This window comes from Manacus vitellinus, unplaced genomic scaffold, assembly GCF_001715985.3.
Source record: "Manacus vitellinus isolate BGI_N305 unplaced genomic scaffold, ASM171598v3 scaffold_53_pilon, whole genome shotgun sequence".
NCBI classification, from domain to species: Eukaryota; Metazoa; Chordata; class Aves; order Passeriformes; family Pipridae; genus Manacus; species Manacus vitellinus.
In genome coordinates this window covers 1866849-1888770 of record NW_021940637.1, presented here as the reverse complement: position 1 = coordinate 1888770, position 21922 = coordinate 1866849, and the positions used below count along the sequence as shown (strand labels likewise).

Below are 21922 nucleotides of genomic sequence, written 5' to 3'. Positions count from 1 at the left end.
ATTTTCCACATCCCAGGGAAAGCAGGAGGCAAAATTTGCTGGACAGGTTTTATATTTGTAGTGTTCTCTTTGTGAGAGGTGCCCTCCAGACACCGTGTTGTGGTTTAACCCCAACCAGCAACGAGGCCCCAACACAGCCACTCACTCACTGCCCCCGTCCTGGGCATTAAACCTCGTGGGTTACTTTGAGATAAGAACAGTTTTATCATTGAGCTAAAGCAAAATATAATAATAATAATAACAATAATTAACAATAATGAAAAGGAAAAGAGAGAGCAGTAACACCCAAGGAAGACAAGTGATGCCAGTACATCTGCTCACGCCCGGCCCAGCCTGAGCAGTGACTGTGCCCCAGCCAGCTCCCCCAGCTCATACATGGAGCACCATTCCATGATCTGGAATGTCCCTTTGGAATGTGACCATTGAGGTCAGCTGTCCTGGCCATGCTCACTCCCAGGTTCTTGTGCAGCTCCTCACTGGCAGAGCCTGGGAAACAGCAAAGTCCTTCACTTGGGGAAACACTACAGAACAGCCCCTAAAACATCAGTGTGATCAACATACCCTCCTGCTGAACCCAAAACACAGACCAGCTACTAACAATAAAATCAACTCTATCCCAGCTGAAACCAGGACACACTGAAACAACAGGTTTTCCTGTTATTGCTCCCTCTTAACACAGCACTTTTTGAGGGCTCTGCCTCAAGAATTACACAGAAAGCTCATAAATACATCTCTTAAATGTGAAGAGAAGCCCATGCACTGCCCCTTATCCCTTGAGCAGGCACATGCCACAGGCTAAGTGGCAGCACAAGACATGAAATAAAAGGAAATTAAATAAATAGTAGCAAAATGCAGTGCCATACTGGCAGAAACATCCACTCTCCTGCTTCCACAATTCCTGCACCCACATTCTCTTTCCCTTCCTTCAACCTTCCCAGTCCAGGATCACCTTCACTCCCTATGTGTCCCTCTCACACTCCTTCCTCCCCACTGCTTTTTTTCCTCCCACCACCTCCTTCATTTTATGCTTCTTCCATCAAATCCTCCTTTCTGCCTCCCTTCTCCAATGCTTCTCCTACATTCCCTTCCTTTCACAGAAATACTTTCTTATCAACTGCATTTTAGTCACTACCTAAGCAGGGATACCAAGTTATAAATAAAAGTAGCATGTTTTTATTTCTTTCTTAGAAACTGGAAACCACCTGACACTAGTTTTCAACACCAGTTCACACCTTCTGCTCTAAAACCTCAGCCTAGAAGTGACCAACATAAAGCCAAACAAAACCAGTTTCCTTGTCCATCCATAGTTGTTTCTAATAGGCTTTCTGATTTTTAATTTATTAAATGGCAAAATAAATATGAATTTCTAACAACAAACACATTCAATGAAAAAAAATAACCTATTCTATTACACATTTTTTGGTACCAATTGAACAATACTGGCTTAGAAACTAATAATAGTTAAAATGATGCAACTTCCCAGTGCAAAGATGTTACATCAGTATCAAAGTGCTCACTTCCTCAATTTTGGATACAACCCCCTGAATAAAAAGCAGATGTTTGCTGTCTGGGTTACATGTAAATAGCACCTGCACAAATAGGTGTTAACCCATCTCCAATTTGCTGACAATAAATAACATTGACAACAATAACAAAGTCCAACAGAGACTATTTCTTCAAATACCTGGGGTTCTTAAAGGCCCTGTTTTGGTGAATATCCTGCCATCATCCTGTAAAAACACTGGATTTGGGTGCATGTAAATCACTACAGCATTTTTTCTCTTTCTCATCCAAAAATTGCCTTGGCCTGTGTCATCCTCTCAGTGGCCCCAACTAGTTGTACTCACAACTGGCTGTGTTAGTCCTCAGCCAGAGCACAGTCCTTGTTGCAGTGCAGAACTGTTGCCAAAATCAAAGATGTGCAATGATATCAGGACTTTCTCCTCAGTGACAGCAGTGACAGAGCCCTGCACACAGCTAACAAACCCTGGCAGAGATCTGCCATCACATATCCATGCTATTAACAAACACCAAAACTGCATTACAAAATGTCCTGACAACTCACTAACAATTTCCCTGACTGAAACAGTAATAATGCACAAAGTCTTCACCACTGTGCAGGACAGGAATTATTCTGCAGGAAAGGAATATCAGTAGAAATCCAACACCCTGAGTGCAGCCAACATCACAAACAGATTGAAGTATCACTGAAACACTCAAAGCACTCCAACTGGTGCTTGTGCTGTGGCATTTCCCTGGGAATCTCGCTTCCCAGTTTTCCAAGATGCTCAGTAGACATTTAATACCATCACCCAGCTGTTGGTGCTGTTTGAGAAGCAAGAAGCATCACACCAGTGACTCAGGGCTGCTTGCTTCAGCAGGGATGGAAGTCTCCTGTGTCTCCTGCCCATGGAATTCTCTTCACATTAGGATATGCTGCTTCTCCTCTGAGGAGGAACTTCTCTTTGGGAAAGATCCTCACTGTCACTCTCACAGTCCCTCTGAAACAGAAAGGCCACAATGTCTCAGGCACGTAAATGAGATACCACACTGCTCCACATGGTGCTCTGATATCATCAGTGGAGGAAAGCAGAGCCAACAGGACCCTCACAGCTGCATTCCAGAAGGTCACAGGCACTTCTGGGGTCCCCCACCCTCCATCACACACAGCTGGGCACAAGAGCAGCAGCAAGTTCCCTCCAGGACTGCTCGTATCTCAGCCAGCAGGGTCACTGCCATGGGATCCGAACATCAGCTGCTGCTCCTTCACACAGTAAATGTGGGCAGCACCTCAAAGGTTTATGGAGTCACCAGCTCTCCCTGCACAACATTCCTGTCACAGTAACACCAGGCACAGCCCATTAAAGACACACAGAGGATGCCACGGTCCCATCAGGGTTCCCACTCCAAACCGCTGCCGTCCTGTTGGGCTGTGCATCCAGGTAAGGACAGCAAAAACCACTGCACAGGAAAGCTGGTTCTTCTCCTCTCCCCCTTTAGGAAATGCACCTACCAAACTCTCCTCCTGCATCAGGACCCTTTTCACCAGGGAACGGGACAAGTGGTTGCACAGCGAGACGATGCGGTAGGAAAGCTGTGGAGAGAGGGAAGAGGGGCAGTTTGACCACACATGTCCACACAGACACATCCAAACACCTCATTGTCTGCTGCCTGCTGCAATTTTACACTCAAGCCCTGTCCTGCCCTCTGATCCCACCAGGTTTGGGAGGCCCCACGTGAGGAGGGTTAAAGGCTCCCCGCCGTACCTTCCACCGCCTCCTGGCATATTGCCTTTTGAAGTTTTCCATGTTAACAACAGATGATTTCCGAACCAAAGCCTGTTGCTTGTCCATGGGCTGGAAGATAAAAGAGCAATTTAATTGTCTGGCTCCCTTTGGTGCATAAAATATGTACAATTCCCCACGTGCACTGGAGCTGGCTGAAGAGTGCTGGCTGGGGAGGCTGTGGGTTCATACAGGGAAAAGCAGAAGAAAAATAATTCAATCCAGTCCACCTTGTGCCTGGACAGGACTCCTTTGATCTCAGAAAAAAATCCTAAAACTAGAGGGTGCTAAGGATTGCTTTCACTTAGTAAAGCTGCTAAGCTGATTCTCAGTGCACACCTGCCCCACCTGCATTTTCTCTGGGTGACAACACTATGGGAACATGGGAAAAAGTTGGCTGTCATTTGGTTTTGGTGACAGGGATACATGCTGTCTGAAAACACTGGCTTTGTCCTTTAACCACACCCAGAGTATGAGAGCACAAGACATTGATACCCTGGCAGTAAATATGTAAGGAAAGAATTGCAATACCTGGCTATGGCAAACAGGAAGAAAAAAGAATATCTATCAGAATTCAGATGTGCCCAGCATTTGGGGATTTCAGTCTGGTGTTAAGGAACAGATGTTCCACAAAGCTTGACACACAGTCCTTCTGAAAATTAAGCACATTCCACTTCAAAAGCACATCAAAATTTGCATAAACCAGAGAACTGTATCTAACAGATTGAGGGGAGGAAGGGTTCAAACCCAGATCTGGCAAAAGTGAAAAGGGAAAGACCAGGTATGAACCCTTCTCAGCTCATGGAGTGACAACCATTCCAGCTGTTCTGATCTGCATATGCAGGAGGGGATAACAGAAATATTTGCACTGGACTGGAATGCAGCCAAGCCATGCACCTGGAGCAGCAAGAGGACCAAAGGAGAATGGAAGACACATCAGTGACAATTTAAACATCTTTTTCAGCAACATAATTGAAAATGTTTGTGACTACAAATGCCCTTTTCTCATCAGCTGCTGCAGGTTTAGCAGCTGTGCAGTATCTCAGCAGCAGTTCAAGGAGCCAACCATCACATTTAGATGTGATACACCATCTGACACAACAGAATCAGGACAGTGAAGCACTAAATACCATTTCCTCGTGCTGCAAGTGGCTAGCACGGTGCAACAGGCTGGCAGGAATCGATTTGAAGTGGAAAAAATGTCACTGGCTAAATGTCAGCTGTACAATCACCATGAAAAATGTCCCAGTGCCCTTTCCACAGCAGAACCGTGGCTGACTGAACAGCTCACTCTACCCCAGCCTGTGGATAATGCCCCTCCATTTATGTACCCTGCAAAGCAGGGACCTTGTCACTGTCTCACATCAGAACATCTTCTCAAAAGCACTGTGTCAACCAGCCTCCAGGACAAGTCACAACAACATTACCCTCACCCAAAGTGGCCTCATTTGATGGTCCTTCTCATCGTGCATTTGTTCATACAGAAAATCTGTGTGAACAAATGACCTGAGATCATGGCTGAGGGAGGGCAGACTCGCTCCTGAGAGGCTTTTCTGCAAATACGAACTCTCACTAGGCTTCAAGTTACATTTTAAGAATTAAAACTCTCCCCCTCGTAAAAAAATCCTGTGTTCTGGTTTCCCTGGATAGCATCCAGTGGGTCTTCCAACCAAAGGAACCTGCAGGAGTGACGACTGAAGCATCTGGAGACAATAAAAAATGGACACACACAAAACTCTCAGTGCTGTTTGTCACAACAGAGCCCAGTTCTCCCCAGCCACCAACACCAGCTTGCCAGGGTCATCTCCTGGCTACCCATGGGACTTGGAAGCTTTTGAGAATTTCACATCTCGTGCCAAGAAGGAGGCCACAGGGAGCACATCCAGTCTCCATCCTCCTCCCAGCACAGTGACAGGAGCAACAGTCCCCCAGCTGAACAACTGCTTTCAGAGCCCTGAATTCCCACCAGCCTCTGCACATCTTTGAGATAAAAAGATAAAAGCATACTCTCCTCCAATTTCTGCAGAGTACAGTGGCCCCCCTGCTGCCATGTCCTCACAAAGTAGGAAACACTCTTCTTAATCATGTTAGGAACAACAACAATTCCATTTATTTAGGTCATTAACTCCTCTGCAAAAGGAGAAGGGAGGAGGGGCAGTGAAAGACATACTTTATATATATAAGATCCACTCTAGATGGACATCAGCTACTATCTCACTGATTCTTGCAGCTTCACAAAGTCACCTTGCAGCAAATGCCCACAGCACACAGCAGCCTGACATCTTCAGTCTCTAACTAACCTGCAGGGAACAATGGCACCCTGCTTAAATAACTATTTACTGTGTTCAAAAATGAGATGGAACACCTGTGCAGGTTGATACAGTATGACCACATGGCTTCTTTGAACACAAGACAGCAGGGCAGGATTCAAGTTTGGGTCAACTTTTCTTTTACTTTCTAAAACTTAAGGCAAAAAAAATCTTTACAGCAAGAGCACTAGTCTCACGTTCCCACACCACAGATTAAGTTAGTTGTAGTTTGTCATCTTCTTCACTGTAGAAAACAAACTAGAGGACTATGATATCACTTCTCAGTCACATATTAACATTTGAACTGTAAAATTGCAGTTATTTGATCATTACAAGTTCCCATTGGTGTCTTTGGAATAGGATTTCTTTGGTATAGGACAGAAAACTGAATCCTTTAGTTTAAAATTCAGGTAACACCTCTGATGGTAAAAGACTTCACCCTGCACAACTGGCTTTAAAATAATCCTTTTCTTCATTGGCAGCAATTTCATAGAGAATTTCCACAGTAAATGTTAAATTACTACACCGTTTACTTTGTTTTACAGGACAGAGTTATTAACCTTTGCAAATACTTCTCTCATGTGGTCTGTAGGACTCCCTGCACTGTTTCCTTCAGCCAACCAAAGGTACTATAATGAGATTTGCATTAGTTTCCAGGCACCCAGCTTCTAGTAAGTACAGGCTGACTTATTCTTTATTCCAAGTTGATAACTTAGTACCTTCAGGAACTGTAATACACAATGCACTATGATATAGGCAATACAAAAGGCTGTAGGTTTAGATATGTCCATACCACTGTGAGAACCTTGTTCCTGCAAGTTCAGACACTCTAAAAAAAAAAAAAAAACACACAGAAAAAAACCCTTCAACACTACAAAGCACTGGGAGATTATGGCTTTGGTCAGCACCTTGTGCAATACCTCAGAACTTCTACTTTAATTCTAGGTGATGTTTTTGGGGAGAATCTGTACATTGGGACCTTTTCAAACTGGTGTACTGGAAGGAGGCAGCAAACCCTGCCCCTAGCCTGATCTCAGCATCACTGATGGGATTCTGCTACACCAAGATTCAACCCTGCAAGGAATTCCTCACAGCGAGATCTGTTCAGCAGCTCCATCAGTGATTCGTTAACATCTTTGCTGAAAACAGAGTCGAAGTTTCTGTTCGCACAGACTTCATTTTCCAGCTGAAAACTGCTCATTAAATCCTGTATCCACTTGAGCTCCTCAGAGAGTTCCTGCCTGAGGGATTCATACTGGCCCTGCAGACCAGTGTATTTCCCAGCCACGCCTGCCAGACTGGTGTCCACGGCCTTGATGTCCTCCTGCAAATGCCTCCTCAGGGACTCGATCTTGCGGCACTCGTACTTCAGCTGGGACAGCTTGTGCCGCACGCTCTCGCTCTCCTCTTTGTACCAGGCCTCCTTCTCATTGTAGATGGACAGCAGAGCGTCGACGTCCTCCTGCAGGGAGTCCCGGGACGCGGCCAAGGTGCCGCAGCCGCGCTCCGTGCGCGAAATGTCCTCGACGACGCGGGCGAAGCGCTCGAAGTTGATGTAGGTGTTGTTGGGGGGCATGCTCGAGTGGCACTTGATGGTGTACTCCCTCAGCCGCTTCGTCTTCAGCTGGCTGCTCCCAACCTTCTTGGGCTCCTGCACTTTGGTTTCTTCTTTCAGCTGGCGAGTCACCGGACAGAGGAACCAGTGTTACTGAGCGTTCACAAGACAGGGCAGGCACTCAAAATCTGCACACAGAGGATGCAGCCTGGACTTCCACAATGTTGGGAGATCCTCTGCTCACACAGGCTTGCCTTCATGCATATGAGTAAAAGAAAAAAGACACCAAACACACGAGCCCAAAAACAAATGTGACAAGTGATGTGCATTCATTCCAGTGTGATAAGAGCAAATAATGCAGCTGCAACTTATTTTCATGTTAATTTTTAGCAGTTAATAGTCTCAAGCTGTGGATACTTGTGAGAGGAAAAACAACAACCCTGAAAAACTCCAATTAACGTTTTGTGCAACGCAAAGCAAAAACTGAACTTCAAAAATCCTCATTAGTCATGCTGAGATTAGCTAAATGTATTTTCAATAAGAGACTTATCCACACAAGCAGGCAATGTTTATGATGAAAAATACGTATGGACACACAAAATGTAAGCAAATCAGCACACGTGGTACACAGCAGTTATCTCTTGAGAGAAATCCATTTTCCACACTGACTAGCAGTCAACTCTCAGTTCAAGAAAGCACTGAAACCAACACATGTGTCCATGCAAATAGAGAAGGATGGAAAAATGCAAAGCCCAGTCCAATCTGGGAGGCTGTAATGTGCAATAAAGATCAGAGCTTGGTCACCCTCTTTTTGAAAGTTATGCTGATAAAAGAAGGCATTTGCAGAAATCCAGGGATTTAGTCAGACCCAGCCAATTTGTTCCCAGTAGATCTCTGAAACACCCAGGATCACTAAGCACTTAGGGGGCAGTTTTCCATGTAACACACCACTAAGAGTGAGAATATGATCCCTGCTTTGCTCATAGCAAAAACCAGGATGTTTGTTTATGCAGTCTTACCGTTATCCAGGGATGAGACAGAGCTTCCTGAATCGTAAGCCTCTTCCTAAAAAACATCAACACAAAACCCCCACAGACTTGAATGAGAAATTCCTGGTACACGAGTCCATTGACCCACCCTTCTCCCAGGTTTCCTATGAATTATTTATCAGGATAATACCAGGACCAACTCTCAAATGTCAGGGTTGTTACTCCCTGAGCCTGCTGCTTCTGTGTAGTTTAGTTACTGTTCTGAACTGCAGTGGGTAACTGGCCTCACTCCACACAATTTTAATTCTTCATCAAAACCTACCTGTATTTTTGTGCACCCTTCCATACAAAGTAACACAATATCTGTTTTGTTCATCTGACATGCTTAGAATAAGTTCTTGCTGCACACCTTTGATACGAGTGTGTCTTTGATACAGCAGTAATTGTATCAAAGCTGTCCTTTGGAACAGATTACAGCACTGCTGTCCTTTGGAACAGATTACAGCACTGCTGTCCTTTGGAACAGATTACAGCACTGCAGGAGCTGTTGTTTCCTGAAAGCAACATTTCTGAGAGCAATACTTAAACCTAATCAAACTTGATCAATTCTAACTTCCTCCTGCATTGTGGCAGTTTGGTGAACAGCACATTAAGAGCACTGAGAATCAAAGAGCGAAACACAGTGTTGCACAGAGATGTGGGACAAGTATCATCACTGACTTCTCCTTTCCTAAAACGAGGCTGCAGGACCTGTCCAAACCTCTCAAACCCCAGCTAGCTCTCCCCACTCTGAGGTCTGATGATCTGCAGAAATCTTGACCAACAGCTCTCTCATACCTATTGCCTCCCCCACTGAAGCCACTAGAAAGAACCACAATGGTCTGACTTCCCTCCAGGACAAAGTTACAGGGAAGGAGATGCTACTCCTGCATGAGCTTTGTTAAAAGCAGGAAGTCTGTGGTTCCTCTGAACTGGGAATAAAGATCTGCAGAGCTGTCACACAAACTCTGGGTGACTGCAGAGAGACTTACAGCAATTCCATATCAGCACATGTAAAGATTTTTCTGGCATGGCACCACTGGGGGCATATTCTGGGATGGTATCACCTCCTTGTAAGTAGTTCATAATAGACTGAAACAGTGGAGTGGGAGTTACCCTGAACTCGAGGTTCTGCACACCATTTTCAGCCCTTCAGCCACACCCTGTTGTACCAGCTTGGCTCAGGTGAGAATTCAGTCCTGAACATGAAATTTAACTGAGGAGATTTGGTTCCTTAGAGCTTCTGGGGCAGTGATTAACTAGGGGCAGCATCCCCTGCCTTGCTCTGGAATGGCAGTGCAACTGCAAGGAAAGCTTTGCACACACCTCATCGGGCTACGTTTCACCAGGTTTACCTTGAGAGACAAACGGATCTTTCTGGATCTTTTCCTTACCGTGTATCTTTCACCAGAAGTTTCTGAATAAAATCTTTGGCCAGGTCACTGGTATTGCTGAAAAACTCTTCATCAAAATCGTAATTCACAGCTGTGATGTTGGCAAGTGTTTCTTGTTTAGTTTCTCCAAGGAAGGGTGATGCACCACTAAGCCTGGATAAGCCACAAGGAAGAATCAGTTGGAAAAATAAACAGAGCAAGACCCCCGGTGAAGTGACAGTGACTGTGTAATATACTCTGAGGACATTTGTGGCTCTGGTGTGGGAAACAACAGGGCCAGCTTTGGCCCACCACATCTGTGGTGATGAGCCAGACTCACCCTGGAAGTCTCTAGTGCAGCACTAATGGGTGCACCCAGACAGGAATGCACACATTCCCCTCTCCTAAGTGCCTCATTGAAGTCATTGCTAACAAAACTACAAGAGGCTTCAGTTGAGGACAGTTTCTATCCCTGAGACTGAAGCTTCTATCACCTTCAGATAAAGTAGTGTTTCTGTAGATTTTCTTCAGGTAGGAAAAGCCCTGCCCCTACTTGTGCTGCCCACAAGTTCCCTGCACACCAGGTTCAGCCAAGAGACCTCTCTCAGCTGGCTCCAAAACACAATGTGTGATCAGAAGCCTTGCCTAGGCCCAGCTCCACTGGAGAGCTAGGGCCATGCTGCTCAGTGAAAGGAATCCACAGACAAATGGACTTTGGCTGCAATAAAATCCAACAGTTTCTGAACAACACAAATGTTCATTCTGTCAGCACCCTGCTCCAGCTGCAAGGATATAATGGAGACAGCATCATAATAAAATGCCATTTAGCAGTCCTTACTGGAAAGAAAGCTTTCCTCCTGCTTGGACTATCCATGAGCTGACAGAGTTGATCTTCATCTTTGATGACTCTATTTACCATTGCTCCATGAAAGCTGAGTGTCAGAGCAGAGTCACTGCAGACTCCTCCTGCCCTGCCTCTCCTCCAGGTTCCTCCCTCCCCAATACACAGGGATGATGACTTGCAAAACTCTGGTTTACAGGAAATGTTATTTATACCAAGGAATTTGATCTCATCCCTTTTTTATCATCTTCTGGGCTATTATTGTGCTTATCTATTATGTCCAGCTTTGACAGCACAGTTTCAGGATGCAGCAGGCTCAAAAGAGGACTGCAGCAAACTCTAAATTGAACTTTTGAGTACTAAACCACTTGTTTACATGATCCTGCTCAATAGACCTTTTACTCTGCATTGCCACTACCATGTTGGCTGGGAATTTTGGGGGGCAAGCAGAAAGTTGGATGGCACCACCTGGCCTTTTAGGCCAATCCCCAGCTACCACATGTGGTTTTCCCCATAGAATAAAACATTTGAGTGCATAAACTGCTTTCTCTCTCTCTACAATTGCACAATGACACCAAAGCATCTGCCACAGCAAGGCAGCACGAGTGAGGTGCTCCAGCTGTCTCTGATGAAGTGACTTTCCTGCCATTAACCACAGTCACTCTCATTTCTTAACAGGTTTTACATACTCCCTCTTAGGCTTTTGTTCCACTTCTGCTGCCCACAAAGAAGGCTACAAGCAGGCACCTCACCACAGACCACAGGCATTGTTCCAAAACTAAAGCTTGGAAAGCTGGTCTAGAGCCTTGGTTTCTTTGCCCTCTCCCCAAACTGAGCTGTGAAGTAGCTGTAATTCCACCTTCTGGCCTCTTGCTGGAAGCCCAAACCAGCAGTGCTCTCTCTACTCTGATTTTTTTTTCTCTTTGGGACCTAGTTTTGGAGGTCTAAAATCAGAGCATTCCCAAATTCTAATATCTAATGCAAATGACTTTTGTCATATCCTGACTCACAGCCTGTAAACATGTAACAGCAGACAGACCTCAGCACTAAAGCCCAGTGAATCACTCCACTGGTTACTGAACTGAGGGCTTGTCTGCATTTTGGTCTCTACACCTGATGATGGCACCCATTTGATTGCTGCCACGTTTGCTACAGCAGGATCACAAACACACCCTGCTTATTCAGAACAATTCAGAACAAAAGGCTTTCAAATTAACAGGCAACAGTAGTTACAGAATCACAGAATCAATCAGGTTGGAAAAGACCTCTGAGATCATTGAGTCCAACCTTTGACCCAACACCACCTTGTCACCCAGATCATGGCACTGATGCCACATCCAAGCTCTTCTTAAACATCTTCAGGGACGGTGACTCCACCTCCTTGGCAGCCCATTCCAATGCACAATCACTCTCTTGGTAAAAAACTTGTTCCTAATGTCCAACCTAAACATCCCCTGGCAGAGCTCAAGGCTGTGCCCTCTTGTCCTACTGCTGGTTCCTGGGAGCAGAGCCCAACCCCACCCAGCTACAACCTCCTGTCAGGGAGTTGTAGAGAGTGAGGAGGTCTCCCCTGAGCCTCCTCTTCTCCAGGCTGAACAGCCCCAGCTCCCTCAGCCTCTCCTCACAGCACTTGTGCTCCAGACCCTTCCCCAGCTCTGTTCCCTTCTCTGGACCTGCTCCAGCCCCTCCATGTCCTTCCTGAGATGAGGGCCCAGAACTGGACACAGCACTCCAGGGGTGGCCTCACCAGCGCTCAGCACAGGGGCAGAACCCCTTCCCTGCTCCTGCTGCCACACTGTTCCTGATCCATGCCAGGATCCATTGGCCTTCTTGCCCGTCTGGGCACACCTGGGCTCATGTTCAGCTTCCTGTCAATCAGAACCCCCAGGTTCAGTCACATAGTTGAAGGCAAGCAAATTCCTAGTCCACAGTTTATGGTGCAAGCTGCCCCCTCCCATGACACAAAGCATGTTCTTTATTGCTGATCATTTGCAGGGAGACATTTTTCTACCTTAATCCCCACGGCCATGACAACCAGTCAAGCAGGTAAAACATCTCCTCCCCTGGGTGCAGCACAGAAACTCTCCCTGTAACTCTGCCCCAGCACAGAGCCCTCAATGCCACTGAAGGACCCCCAGAGCAGCTGGCTCTGTGCATCATTCATGGCATGCCAAGCATTCCCACCTGCTTATCCTCAACTCCTAAGTTCTCCTCTCATCATATATGGACACCCATAAATAGAATTTACACAGTTTAATGCCCTGGCAAGTACAGGTGTGTCACTGGAGACCAGAATGCTCATAAAAAACAAGGATCTGGATAACATTTCAAACCCCTTTCCCTGAGCTTGGGCTCAGCCAGCATCCCTCTCTTTTTGTGCACTGCAGGACAGAAGGAATTTGTTGCACTGAATCAGGTTTCTCAGCCCATACCTCTTACAGCTTTCAAGGTCTAAGCCTTTGGTATAGCTGAAGAGTGGATTTAATTCCACTACATTTATTTTCCACACTGAAAAGACAATCCCTCCCCTTCAGGCCTCCAAACTTGTCCTGAGCCCCGAGCTGTGCACTGCAAATCCACCCAATGCCAGAGTCCCCCTTTTTTAAGCTTGGCAGCAGGTCAGTCCTCTGAGTATCACAGGGAACAGCTGAGCCCAGGGTGAGACATTTCCCAGCATAGAATATCCACCATGTGCTGCTCCCCAGGAGTCACAGGAGCTTGATTTCAGTGGAAGCAGTTAGTCCAAGGACCACTGCTCACTTCTGCAATTCCCATAACAAACCAGAGGAAAAGCAAGGAGTGCTGTCCCTCAGTCACACCCACTGTCACACAAGCAGTTCCCCAAATTGTTAAGCTCCATCTTAAAACTCTTCCCTGCTTGTCCCCAGATGCCCACACAAACTCACTTCTTTGAGAGCCTGAGCTTGTCAGAATTTCCTCCTTTTATTTATTCATCACCAGTTGACACACTTTTCTTCTAAAGAGTATCTGTGCCTAAAAAGCATTGTGATCTACTTTTCCCCCTGTGCTTTTTAACTATAATGCTATCCCCAAACAGCCTTTGCTTTACCAGCTTTAACAAACCCTTTTTTTTGCCCTGTAAGTTGAATTCTCAGTTCCCAGGGTCAACTTTTCTGCTCCTTTTCCAGCTTAAATTGAACATGGGTGACCAGATTTATGCATAATAATCTAGACTTCTGCTGCCTTGACAAGCAAACTGAATCCTCCCTGTTGCCACCCGAAATGACACACCTTGGAAGGGGTGCTGTTACCCTTTCTATGCTCTCCACATGCTGGTAGCTCAGTCATTCCACCAGCAATGGATATGCTTGGCTTTTCCACTCCCTGCCATTTGGAGCTGATGAGGTCCCACGGGAAGCAGAAGTGCCCAGTGGTGTCAGGGGCCATTTGCTCTCAGTTTGCTCAGAGTGCCCCCCTACTTTTAGCCCTTATTTCCAGCTTGAAAAGGCTGCAGGGCAACACTGTGAGACAAAGCACTGCCCACCCCCTGTGTGCAGGTCTGTCCTCAGGTGACTGCAGGCAGAGCTGTCCTGTACTAATGCAAGAGAGCTGCAGGAACACTTGCACTGGGGCGAAGCTGTTGTACTCACAGGATGTAGGTGATGACTCCTATGCTCCTAAAAAACAAAGAGATCAATGGCAAGGGTTATACATGACCTGTGTTCTTCCTAATGTACAGAATATGAAAAAGTGAATTAGCAGCTGCAATAGAGGCAGGAGAGCCACTGTGGCCTTAGGTAACTGCTGACATCTCTTTTAAAGGACAGTGTTCCAGGGAAAGAATTAATTTTACATGTAAGAGTAAGTAATGTGGGTATCTGGAGTCTCCACGTATTTCTGCTCTAGTGGGTACTACAGCACACATCAGAAAGGCAAAGGATGTTTTATTTGGGGTGACCTCATTTGCCTGCCTTCTCAGCAGATGAGATTAGTGCACAGGTCTCCTCTGCACCAAGTGCTCTTAGAAATAAAGCTATCAAAAGCAGTCACTGCTTGCACTGTTTTCTTCTAAGAGTGCTGCTCTGCAGTGGACAGTGGCAAACACTTAACTCTGCAACTGCCAGCACTCAAGCTTTTCATTGTAATTTCACAGAAATTAAATATTTATCTTTTGATTTAAAAGGATGCATAAAAATGACATGACAGAACACAGAGTAATTAGCTGTATTTAAGTTTTTTGTTTTACTTCGTGGCAGTGCAATGGATTCTACTCAGAGCCAAATAGGAAAAAGCAATTGTAGAGCAACCTGGAAAAAAAATTACTAACATTCTAAAAAACTTACCACATGTCTGCAGCTAATCCAAGTGGTTCGTAGTTTACGATTTCTGGAGCTGTAAGAAACATTTAATTAAACATCAGCAATGAAATAACGTGTTTTTACCAGGCTGGAGTAGCAGGACAAGAATTACCAAGAGGAAGAAAGGGGGGGAGATTATGTAGGGTAACTTAAAGCTTAGTGCAACTCAACAGTAAGGGCAAAGCAGATATTATACACTAATTACAGTGCAAATTACAAAAAATAACAAATTATGTCACCTCCCAAGAACATTGTTGCCCCCAAGAATTGGAGCTTTTGTTTTGTGTTTAACTGGAGCCATTATAGGAAGTTTGTAAAGGCCAGTCAGAAAGAGCTCTTGAGCAAGAGTTTGAAATGACTTGCCCGACTACATTGCTATCCATGTCAAACTCTGTTTTATAGGAAACATTTCCTCATTGGAAAACATCCCCACACAAGATTGCAAGCAGGAGAAAAGAGCAAGGGGTAAATAAGATGAAAAAAGGGATCTGCAACAGTTGTGTTTAACTGGAACATTAATTACAATTCTCTCCTCACTCCCCAGACCAACCCCAAAGCCTCTAATTGAAACTATGAGAAAGAAGTAGGATTAACCCAAAATCCAAGTGAGACAGATAATAACTGTGATCAGTGAGGAACAAGAAGAGAATCAGGTGGTAAAATGTGAAGGAGTTGAGGGGTTTGTGCTCAACAGGTGAACGGTGTGAGGCATTTTAATCTAGAAGTACCCATGTCACTGTGTACTCACACACCACAACACAGGGAGATCTACTTACTCCAGGCAACAAGGGAAGAAATTATAATTTGTATTTGCAGAGTTTCACAATCTCAATCCTGAATTTACATCTCTAAGCATTTATCTGGCAGCAGTTTACTCTCACAGGAGTAGCACATCCAGTTTATAGAAAGCACCTCTCACCTATCCCAGAAAAATAAAGCAAACCTCTAGATTTAAGTCACCTTGATAGAAATGAGATGTCTCAACTTCCTCATGGAACCTGTAATACAAGACAAAGGAACATGTCACTCACCTACAAATTCTGGAGTTCCAAAAATGTTTTTAAACTCAACTCCATCTTCGATTTTGTGAGCCAGGCCAAAGTCAATGAGTTTGATGTGTGGAATAGGGATATTCTTGTCTAGAAGCATAATGTTTTCAGGCTAAAAATAAAAGATGGATCTACGTTATTAAAATATTAACATCTTGGAAAGTAACAGAGTTTTCAAGTGCCTTTTTTTCCCTTTGCAAACACAACACTGTAGAACAAGAAACACATACCTGTACCTAACCATTTACAGTGGTTTTGATGAAGGGTTTTTATATTTCATAACATCTGCCCAGTTGACTCTATACTGTACTGCAAGCCACTGGGAGAAGCTTTATTAAATGCTTCCTGAGGGATTCTAGTCACATCTGAACCTATTTAGGGAAGGAGAAAATGATCTTCTCTATGAGACAATTCACAGCTGCAACAAGGCCAGGAAGATCTGGGATTCACCAGCTGAAAATGGGTAGAGTTGGGATCAGAGGTCCTAGACCATATGACAGCAAGCTATTAAAAGAACATGTGGCATTCCTCACAGCATTGCAGGAAAATCTGGAGCTGGAACTGTGAAATTAAAAGTGTCGTGTTCAACCACAGACTTTCCTCTTTTACCAGATTTAAGGGAAATGTCATAAACTTCTTTCTTGAACCAAGTTTCTCAGCCTTATCTGCTCCCCTCCATGGCCCCAATTCACAGGTTTCAGAGTAAACTCTGGGTTCAATTTATCTCTCATGAAGAGCTTTAATGCATTAATTTGTCAGAACTTAACCATAAGCTCAAGAGCAAGAGTGAGAGTTTGATTCCCTGCTGGCCTTCCCACAGCAGATCCCAACATGGAAACTGCTCCTGCTAACACATATTCTCAGTCAGAGCCACACTGGGAAAGAGAACATATGAATAATTTATTATCATAATCTTAGACCAAGAATGTTTTAGCCTCAGGCTAACAAGTCAGTTTTTCTTCCATGGATCTAGGGCACATGTGTTCACCACAGATACAGGATGTAAAGTTCTTAAAGCAGCCAGAAGAGACTGAAATGGCAGAAAGTCACAGTCACACCTCTGGCACTGGTTGATTCCTTAGGTGGTATAAGGCACTGTGGCTCCACTGCAGCTGATGGAGCCCTGTCAAGTGAGGAGATAATGATGAATCATCCTCTGTCTAATCAGATCACTGCTTAAAAATACATGTCTTATTTAACACTACAAAGCTCCAAACCCAGTCCTTTAAAACCCAGGAGAGTTATTATGTGAATACATTTTAGGTTATTTAATATTCACTACCAGTGAAATGATTCTTTACTTATGCTTTCTGATTTCTATCTTGCATGTCTTGCAACATCTTCAGTGACCACCTGACCTTACTGGCACTAAATACCAAAACTAGCAACTAGAGATCAGCTAAAGTCTAAAACAGCATCTTTACCTTTAAATCAAAATGAGCAATTTTCTTAGAGTGAAGGTAATTCACACCATCCAAAATCTGCTTGATGAACCTGGTTGCTTCCTCTTCACTCAAAGACTCCTTCTGTGCCAGGAAGTCAAAAAGTTCTCCTCCAGAAACCCTGCAAAACACACCAGAAAACAACCTGTTATCTACTGCATTGTAACACATAAGATAAAATGTAAGCACAGAAAACTAAAGGAGCAAAGAACCCCAAGGCAGTTAGAAAAAGGCTGCTCTTGTAGACAACCATGGGGTTTGTGTTCTGGTCCCAGGTGGGCCAAAACTTCCTTTTGGCTTCAGCTCTCTCCCCTGGAAATTAAGGACCAGCTTTTCCATTGATGCTGTAAGGTTTGATTCATCAAGGATTATACAGGACCCAAAGAAGTTACATTATCTGATGAATCCACAGACATGTTCCTATTTCAATAGGTTGACTTAACCACTTCAACTGCTATTTTCCAACATTTTCATTTTGGACAGGCTGTTAAGAATCAACAACTGCTAAAGAATCACTTCTTAGCAGTGGCCATCAGAACCAGGAGGCAGCAAGACCTGCCAGCAGAATCCCTTTTCTTTGCAGAACAGCTATTCCCCTGCTCTCACACAGAATCTTGCCTGACATAACTGACAGGAAAGCATTTATTTGGTGCTGAATTTTTAAGAAGAAAGCAGATTGCAGCAGGTTGGAAGGTACCTAAAATTGTTTTCCCAAATCAAGGAAGTGCTCTTAGTCACTATGAATTTTCACATCAAAATTGGAATACATTTTCTCCTTATTTAGTACCCAAGACTTTTATTTTCACTTCTGTGCCTTCTACTGAGAGTTCCAGTGCTATTTTTCTATACATTATGAAACAAGATACTCTAAATATCGAATTGGGGATTGTTTGCAGCTGCTATTCATAACCATGCTTACATTTATTGTTTCCAGTTCATGCTGTCATTAATATTATTGGTTTATTCTCATTTAAATTTACCCACAAAGCAGTTGTTGCTCTTGGGTACAGGGTGACCACCCACCTTTGCTCACACTCAGAGGGCAAGCACAAGACCAGCTACAAATCCTGCAAGGACAAGTCACCTGCAAACAAGGACAACATGTCAAGAGCCACAGCGACATCGTGCTGGTGCCTTCACTTCTGCTCTTGCTGTGGGTGACACACACTTTGTTGTTCCAGAGGCAGAGCCTGGGGACCTGGGCATTGATTACTGGGCATTTTTTCACAGCTCTCACATAGCCAGAAACTTCTGTAAGCAACGTGAGGCAGGACACCTCAGCTGGCAGTGACCTCACTTCACCTGGCCAGAGTCACTTGATGCTTTAATTGTTACAACTCTGGCAAATTGTCTGGCAAACCAAAATAAGCTTTTACAACCCAGGAATATGTTGCAACTTCTGTCTTTGACTGCCACCTTCTTCTCCTTTCTATTCACCTCAGTTACTCGGCCTGTGAGACTCTCATTGGATCTCTGATTTTCTTTTTTAGGTGACACTTCCCAAGGGTCTCAGCACTAATTTCAGCCTGGCTGGACAGGTTTTGTTGTACTCTGTGCATATCAGGTGGAAGGGAACACTGCCTCCTTTCCATATTGTAGTAGGTTTAGGGGCCTTGGTTCATTAGTTTAAAAATTATTACAGCCCACTGTGACAAACCAGTAAGGAAATCTGTAAGAAAACCCTGGTGGTGTGTCAGTGAAATGTGTGGTCAGTGAGCAGGGGAGGCTCCTTTTCTCAACTATTTCTATTCCAAGTGCACTTAAGCAATCCCCCCTGGCAGACACTGCATCAGGCCATCAGGCAGCCACCTGGGCTGGGACAGCTCTTGTACTTGGCTGGAATTTAACCATGTAGGCACACTGCTCTCTCTTCCTCTTTCATCCTGTGAAATCTCCTTGCTGATTGTTTCTTATGGTGGACTCAAACCAGGCCTAAGAATAAAGCAGCCCTCTCTGAGCCCAGACCAAGAGCCCACACAGTCCTGCAGGACAAGCAAAAGCAGGCACCACTTCAGGAGAGTACAGAAGCTGAGCCACTTGGAAAAGCCCCCCTGCTCACCTTGCCCTGGCACGGAGGACTGTGCTAAGGATGTCAGAGGATACTTTCCTCTTGGAGGAGACTGGGAGCTTCCTTTTGAGGAATCTCCTTTTCTACACAAAGGAATGTCAGAAAAATGGTTCAGCTGCCCAGACTGGAGGTCCCTTAATTCTCTTTCTCTCTTGCTGCCCCCGAGAGTGGTCACTTAAACCAGCTGGGTTGGTTGCTCAGGGCACACCAGGAATTTTTCCCCAGTGGCAACCTCACCAACATCCTGGGCAACCAGCTAAGCCCAAGGCATCCTGAAGAAAATGTGCAGCCTGCAAGAATGAAGGTCACAGGGGATTTACTTGGGAGCTCCTTGATCTATTTTCCCACTTCCCTCTAGTTCACACTAACCATGAATCAGGCTGGAGAAGGGGCTTTCCAAGGTACAGAACAAAACATTAAAAGTAAAACAGGAAGCAACACGAAAAGATCCAGGGAGTTTGAAGTCCTTTTGTTACTTTATCAGCAAAAGACTCCCTCCTACCAAAGCCACATGAACATCTCATTTTCTGAAGGTCAGAGACTGGCATACATGACAATCTCCAGTCTCTTATAGTATAGCCTAACACATTAGCCTAAGCTGTAGAGATCTTAAAAGAGTAATCCAAGGGAAAATTCAGTAGAAGAGATGTGATGATTTCTCACTAACAGAAGACTCAGGCTTTAAAACCAGGTTTGAGTAAATTGTACCTAGAGAGTGGTAAGCAGTTTAGTGCAGGATCATTCTTATCCATGTTATGCACCTGAACTCAGAGAAACCCTCAAGCAGAAGAGATTTAGCAATCCCAGAAGCCAGCCATTATGGAATCCCCCAAAAAACCAACCCAAAAAACACAGTTCCTTTGCAGTACAACACTCATAACTGCACTACAAGTTACATTTGAACATCTAGGGAGGATGAACATCACCACCTGCAAATGCTCCTTTCTCAAAGGTCACAGAAAATTTCCTTCCTCTGGTTCCATCTCCTTCCCTTACACCAGGTCACCTTATTGCCACAGCAAGGAAGAGAGAAAATGATACCTTTGTCTTTTATTGGACTTGGAAGGAAAAGTAAACAACAACACTGTCTCATTTCTCGGCAGGAGTTGCTTTGTGTACACAGCCCTGACACTTCCCAGTAGAGGAGACTGGGGTGCCCATCAAACCTGCCTCAGGCAGCTGCTGCTGCTGTTTGGGCAGGGCAGGCTCCAGGCAGGGCCCAGGGGACACAGAACAGCAAAGTCACAAAAAGCTGTGGGGAGGAAATGCCTGAACAGTGTGCACAAGGAAGGACACACTGTGCACCTGCCACACTGCACTTCACAGCAGTGGAGCTGGCACTGCTCCTCCTGCTCTGGGACAGGAGTAACAGCACCTGGGGGAGTGACCCCTGGGTGAGGAGGAGACAGCCTCGCCTGTGCCAGCACAGGGAGTCTGGGAAAGGGTCAACATTTTGGACAAAGCCTCTTTTAAACACCAGAGCAGCTTCTTCAATTAACCAACAATACTGGGGACATTTTTTTGAGGCTGAAGTCCACTGTAGATCAACATAAGAGTGGTTGGCCAGGTGCTGTAAGCTTACCTTGATAAACTGCAGGGAGTATGAGACAGAGCAGAGTGTCAGAGGGAGAGAGATCATCTATTTACAGACAATTTAATTACCTTTATTAGCAATTATCATCATCCTCAATTTGTACACTGCAGCTGAATGCAGAGGCCTTAATCAGGTCAAAACTGTGCTGCACCCAGACTTTGAGCAGTATGTTAGAGCCTGACAAAAGGACACAGAACGTGTCAGGGCACGTGAGGACAGGAAAAAGCAGAAGGGGATGAAATAGGAGGTTGTTTTAGCCCAAAGTGGCTGCCAGTCAGAAAAAGCAAGTTCCTTTCCTGTCTTCCAGAGCGTGGCTGCAGAGATCAACATTTGGCCATAGACACAGAAGTCAAAGGTAAGAGATGCTCATCATTACTCATATGCCATCCTCCAGTCCCAGTAATCTCCAGGAATGCTGCCTGGCCTGAATGCTGGCTCCCCTAGAAAGCCAGTGGTTACTTCATCTCGCTCAGGGATAAAAGCCTTGTTGCCTGGATTCCATGCCCAAGGTCAAGGCTGGTTCCCCAGGGAACAGATGGTCTACATCACTTCAGCCATGGTGACTGTGTATTCCATGCCTCACACACACTGAAAAATTGCATCACTTTGCATGGTGGGGTGAGGCTACAGCAGCCCACAGATTGCTTGGTTAGGAGGTTCACTTGTCACAGGACCTAAATGGCAGGGGTTTGCCCCCCTCACGTGGTGGCATGAGGGAGGAGTAAGAGCTCTGCTTCCCTTCCATCCTGCTGCTATTCATCCTTGACAGTCAAAGACTAGGGATTAAAAAACCTCTTCCCTTGCCCTCCTCTCCTCTTTTCCCTTAGCTCATCTAAATGTGGAAAACATGGGAGTAGTGAGAATGGCTGCAAATTTTGCAAAGGGTTTGATGGCCTCCCACACGTGAAAGCAGGAGGGAAAATGAAATGAGCTTTCAGTGGCCACTTGTACTTCCTCCAAAGTTCATGGCAGGGCAGCAGGAGGCAGACATGAGGTAATCCCTCTGTTAGCAAACTGTTTTCAAGTTGACAACACTCCCTGGCTCAGTGTCAAATGACCT

The 21922-nt window shown here is 45.1% G+C and overlaps 1 protein-coding gene across 2 annotated transcripts in view; it reads right to left on the bottom strand.

Annotated features, from left to right (window-relative positions):
- Positions 1-6: 6 nt before the first annotated feature.
- DAPK2 (death associated protein kinase 2) overlaps positions 7-21922 on the bottom strand; it is a 35077-nt gene continuing 13161 nt past the window's right edge. The window contains exons 3-11 of one of the 2 annotated variants that reach the window (XM_018081527.2): positions 17183-17321; positions 15741-15870; positions 14695-14743; positions 14002-14028; positions 9571-9723; positions 8168-8213; positions 3267-3356; positions 3014-3094; positions 7-2501 (exon numbers count right to left, since the gene is read on the bottom strand). In XM_018081527.2, the coding sequence (XP_017937016.1) occupies positions 2427-2501; positions 3014-3094; positions 3267-3356; positions 8168-8213; positions 9571-9723; positions 14002-14028; positions 14695-14743; positions 15741-15870; positions 17183-17321 (790 nt within the window). In that variant the 3' untranslated portion in view covers positions 7-2426. Of the gene's footprint in view, positions 2502-3013; positions 3095-3266; positions 3357-5716; positions 7269-8167; positions 8214-9570; positions 9724-14001; positions 14029-14694; positions 14744-15740; positions 15871-17182; positions 17322-21922 lie in introns of those variants that run through there. The other variant, XM_018081526.2, reaches the window with a different exon arrangement.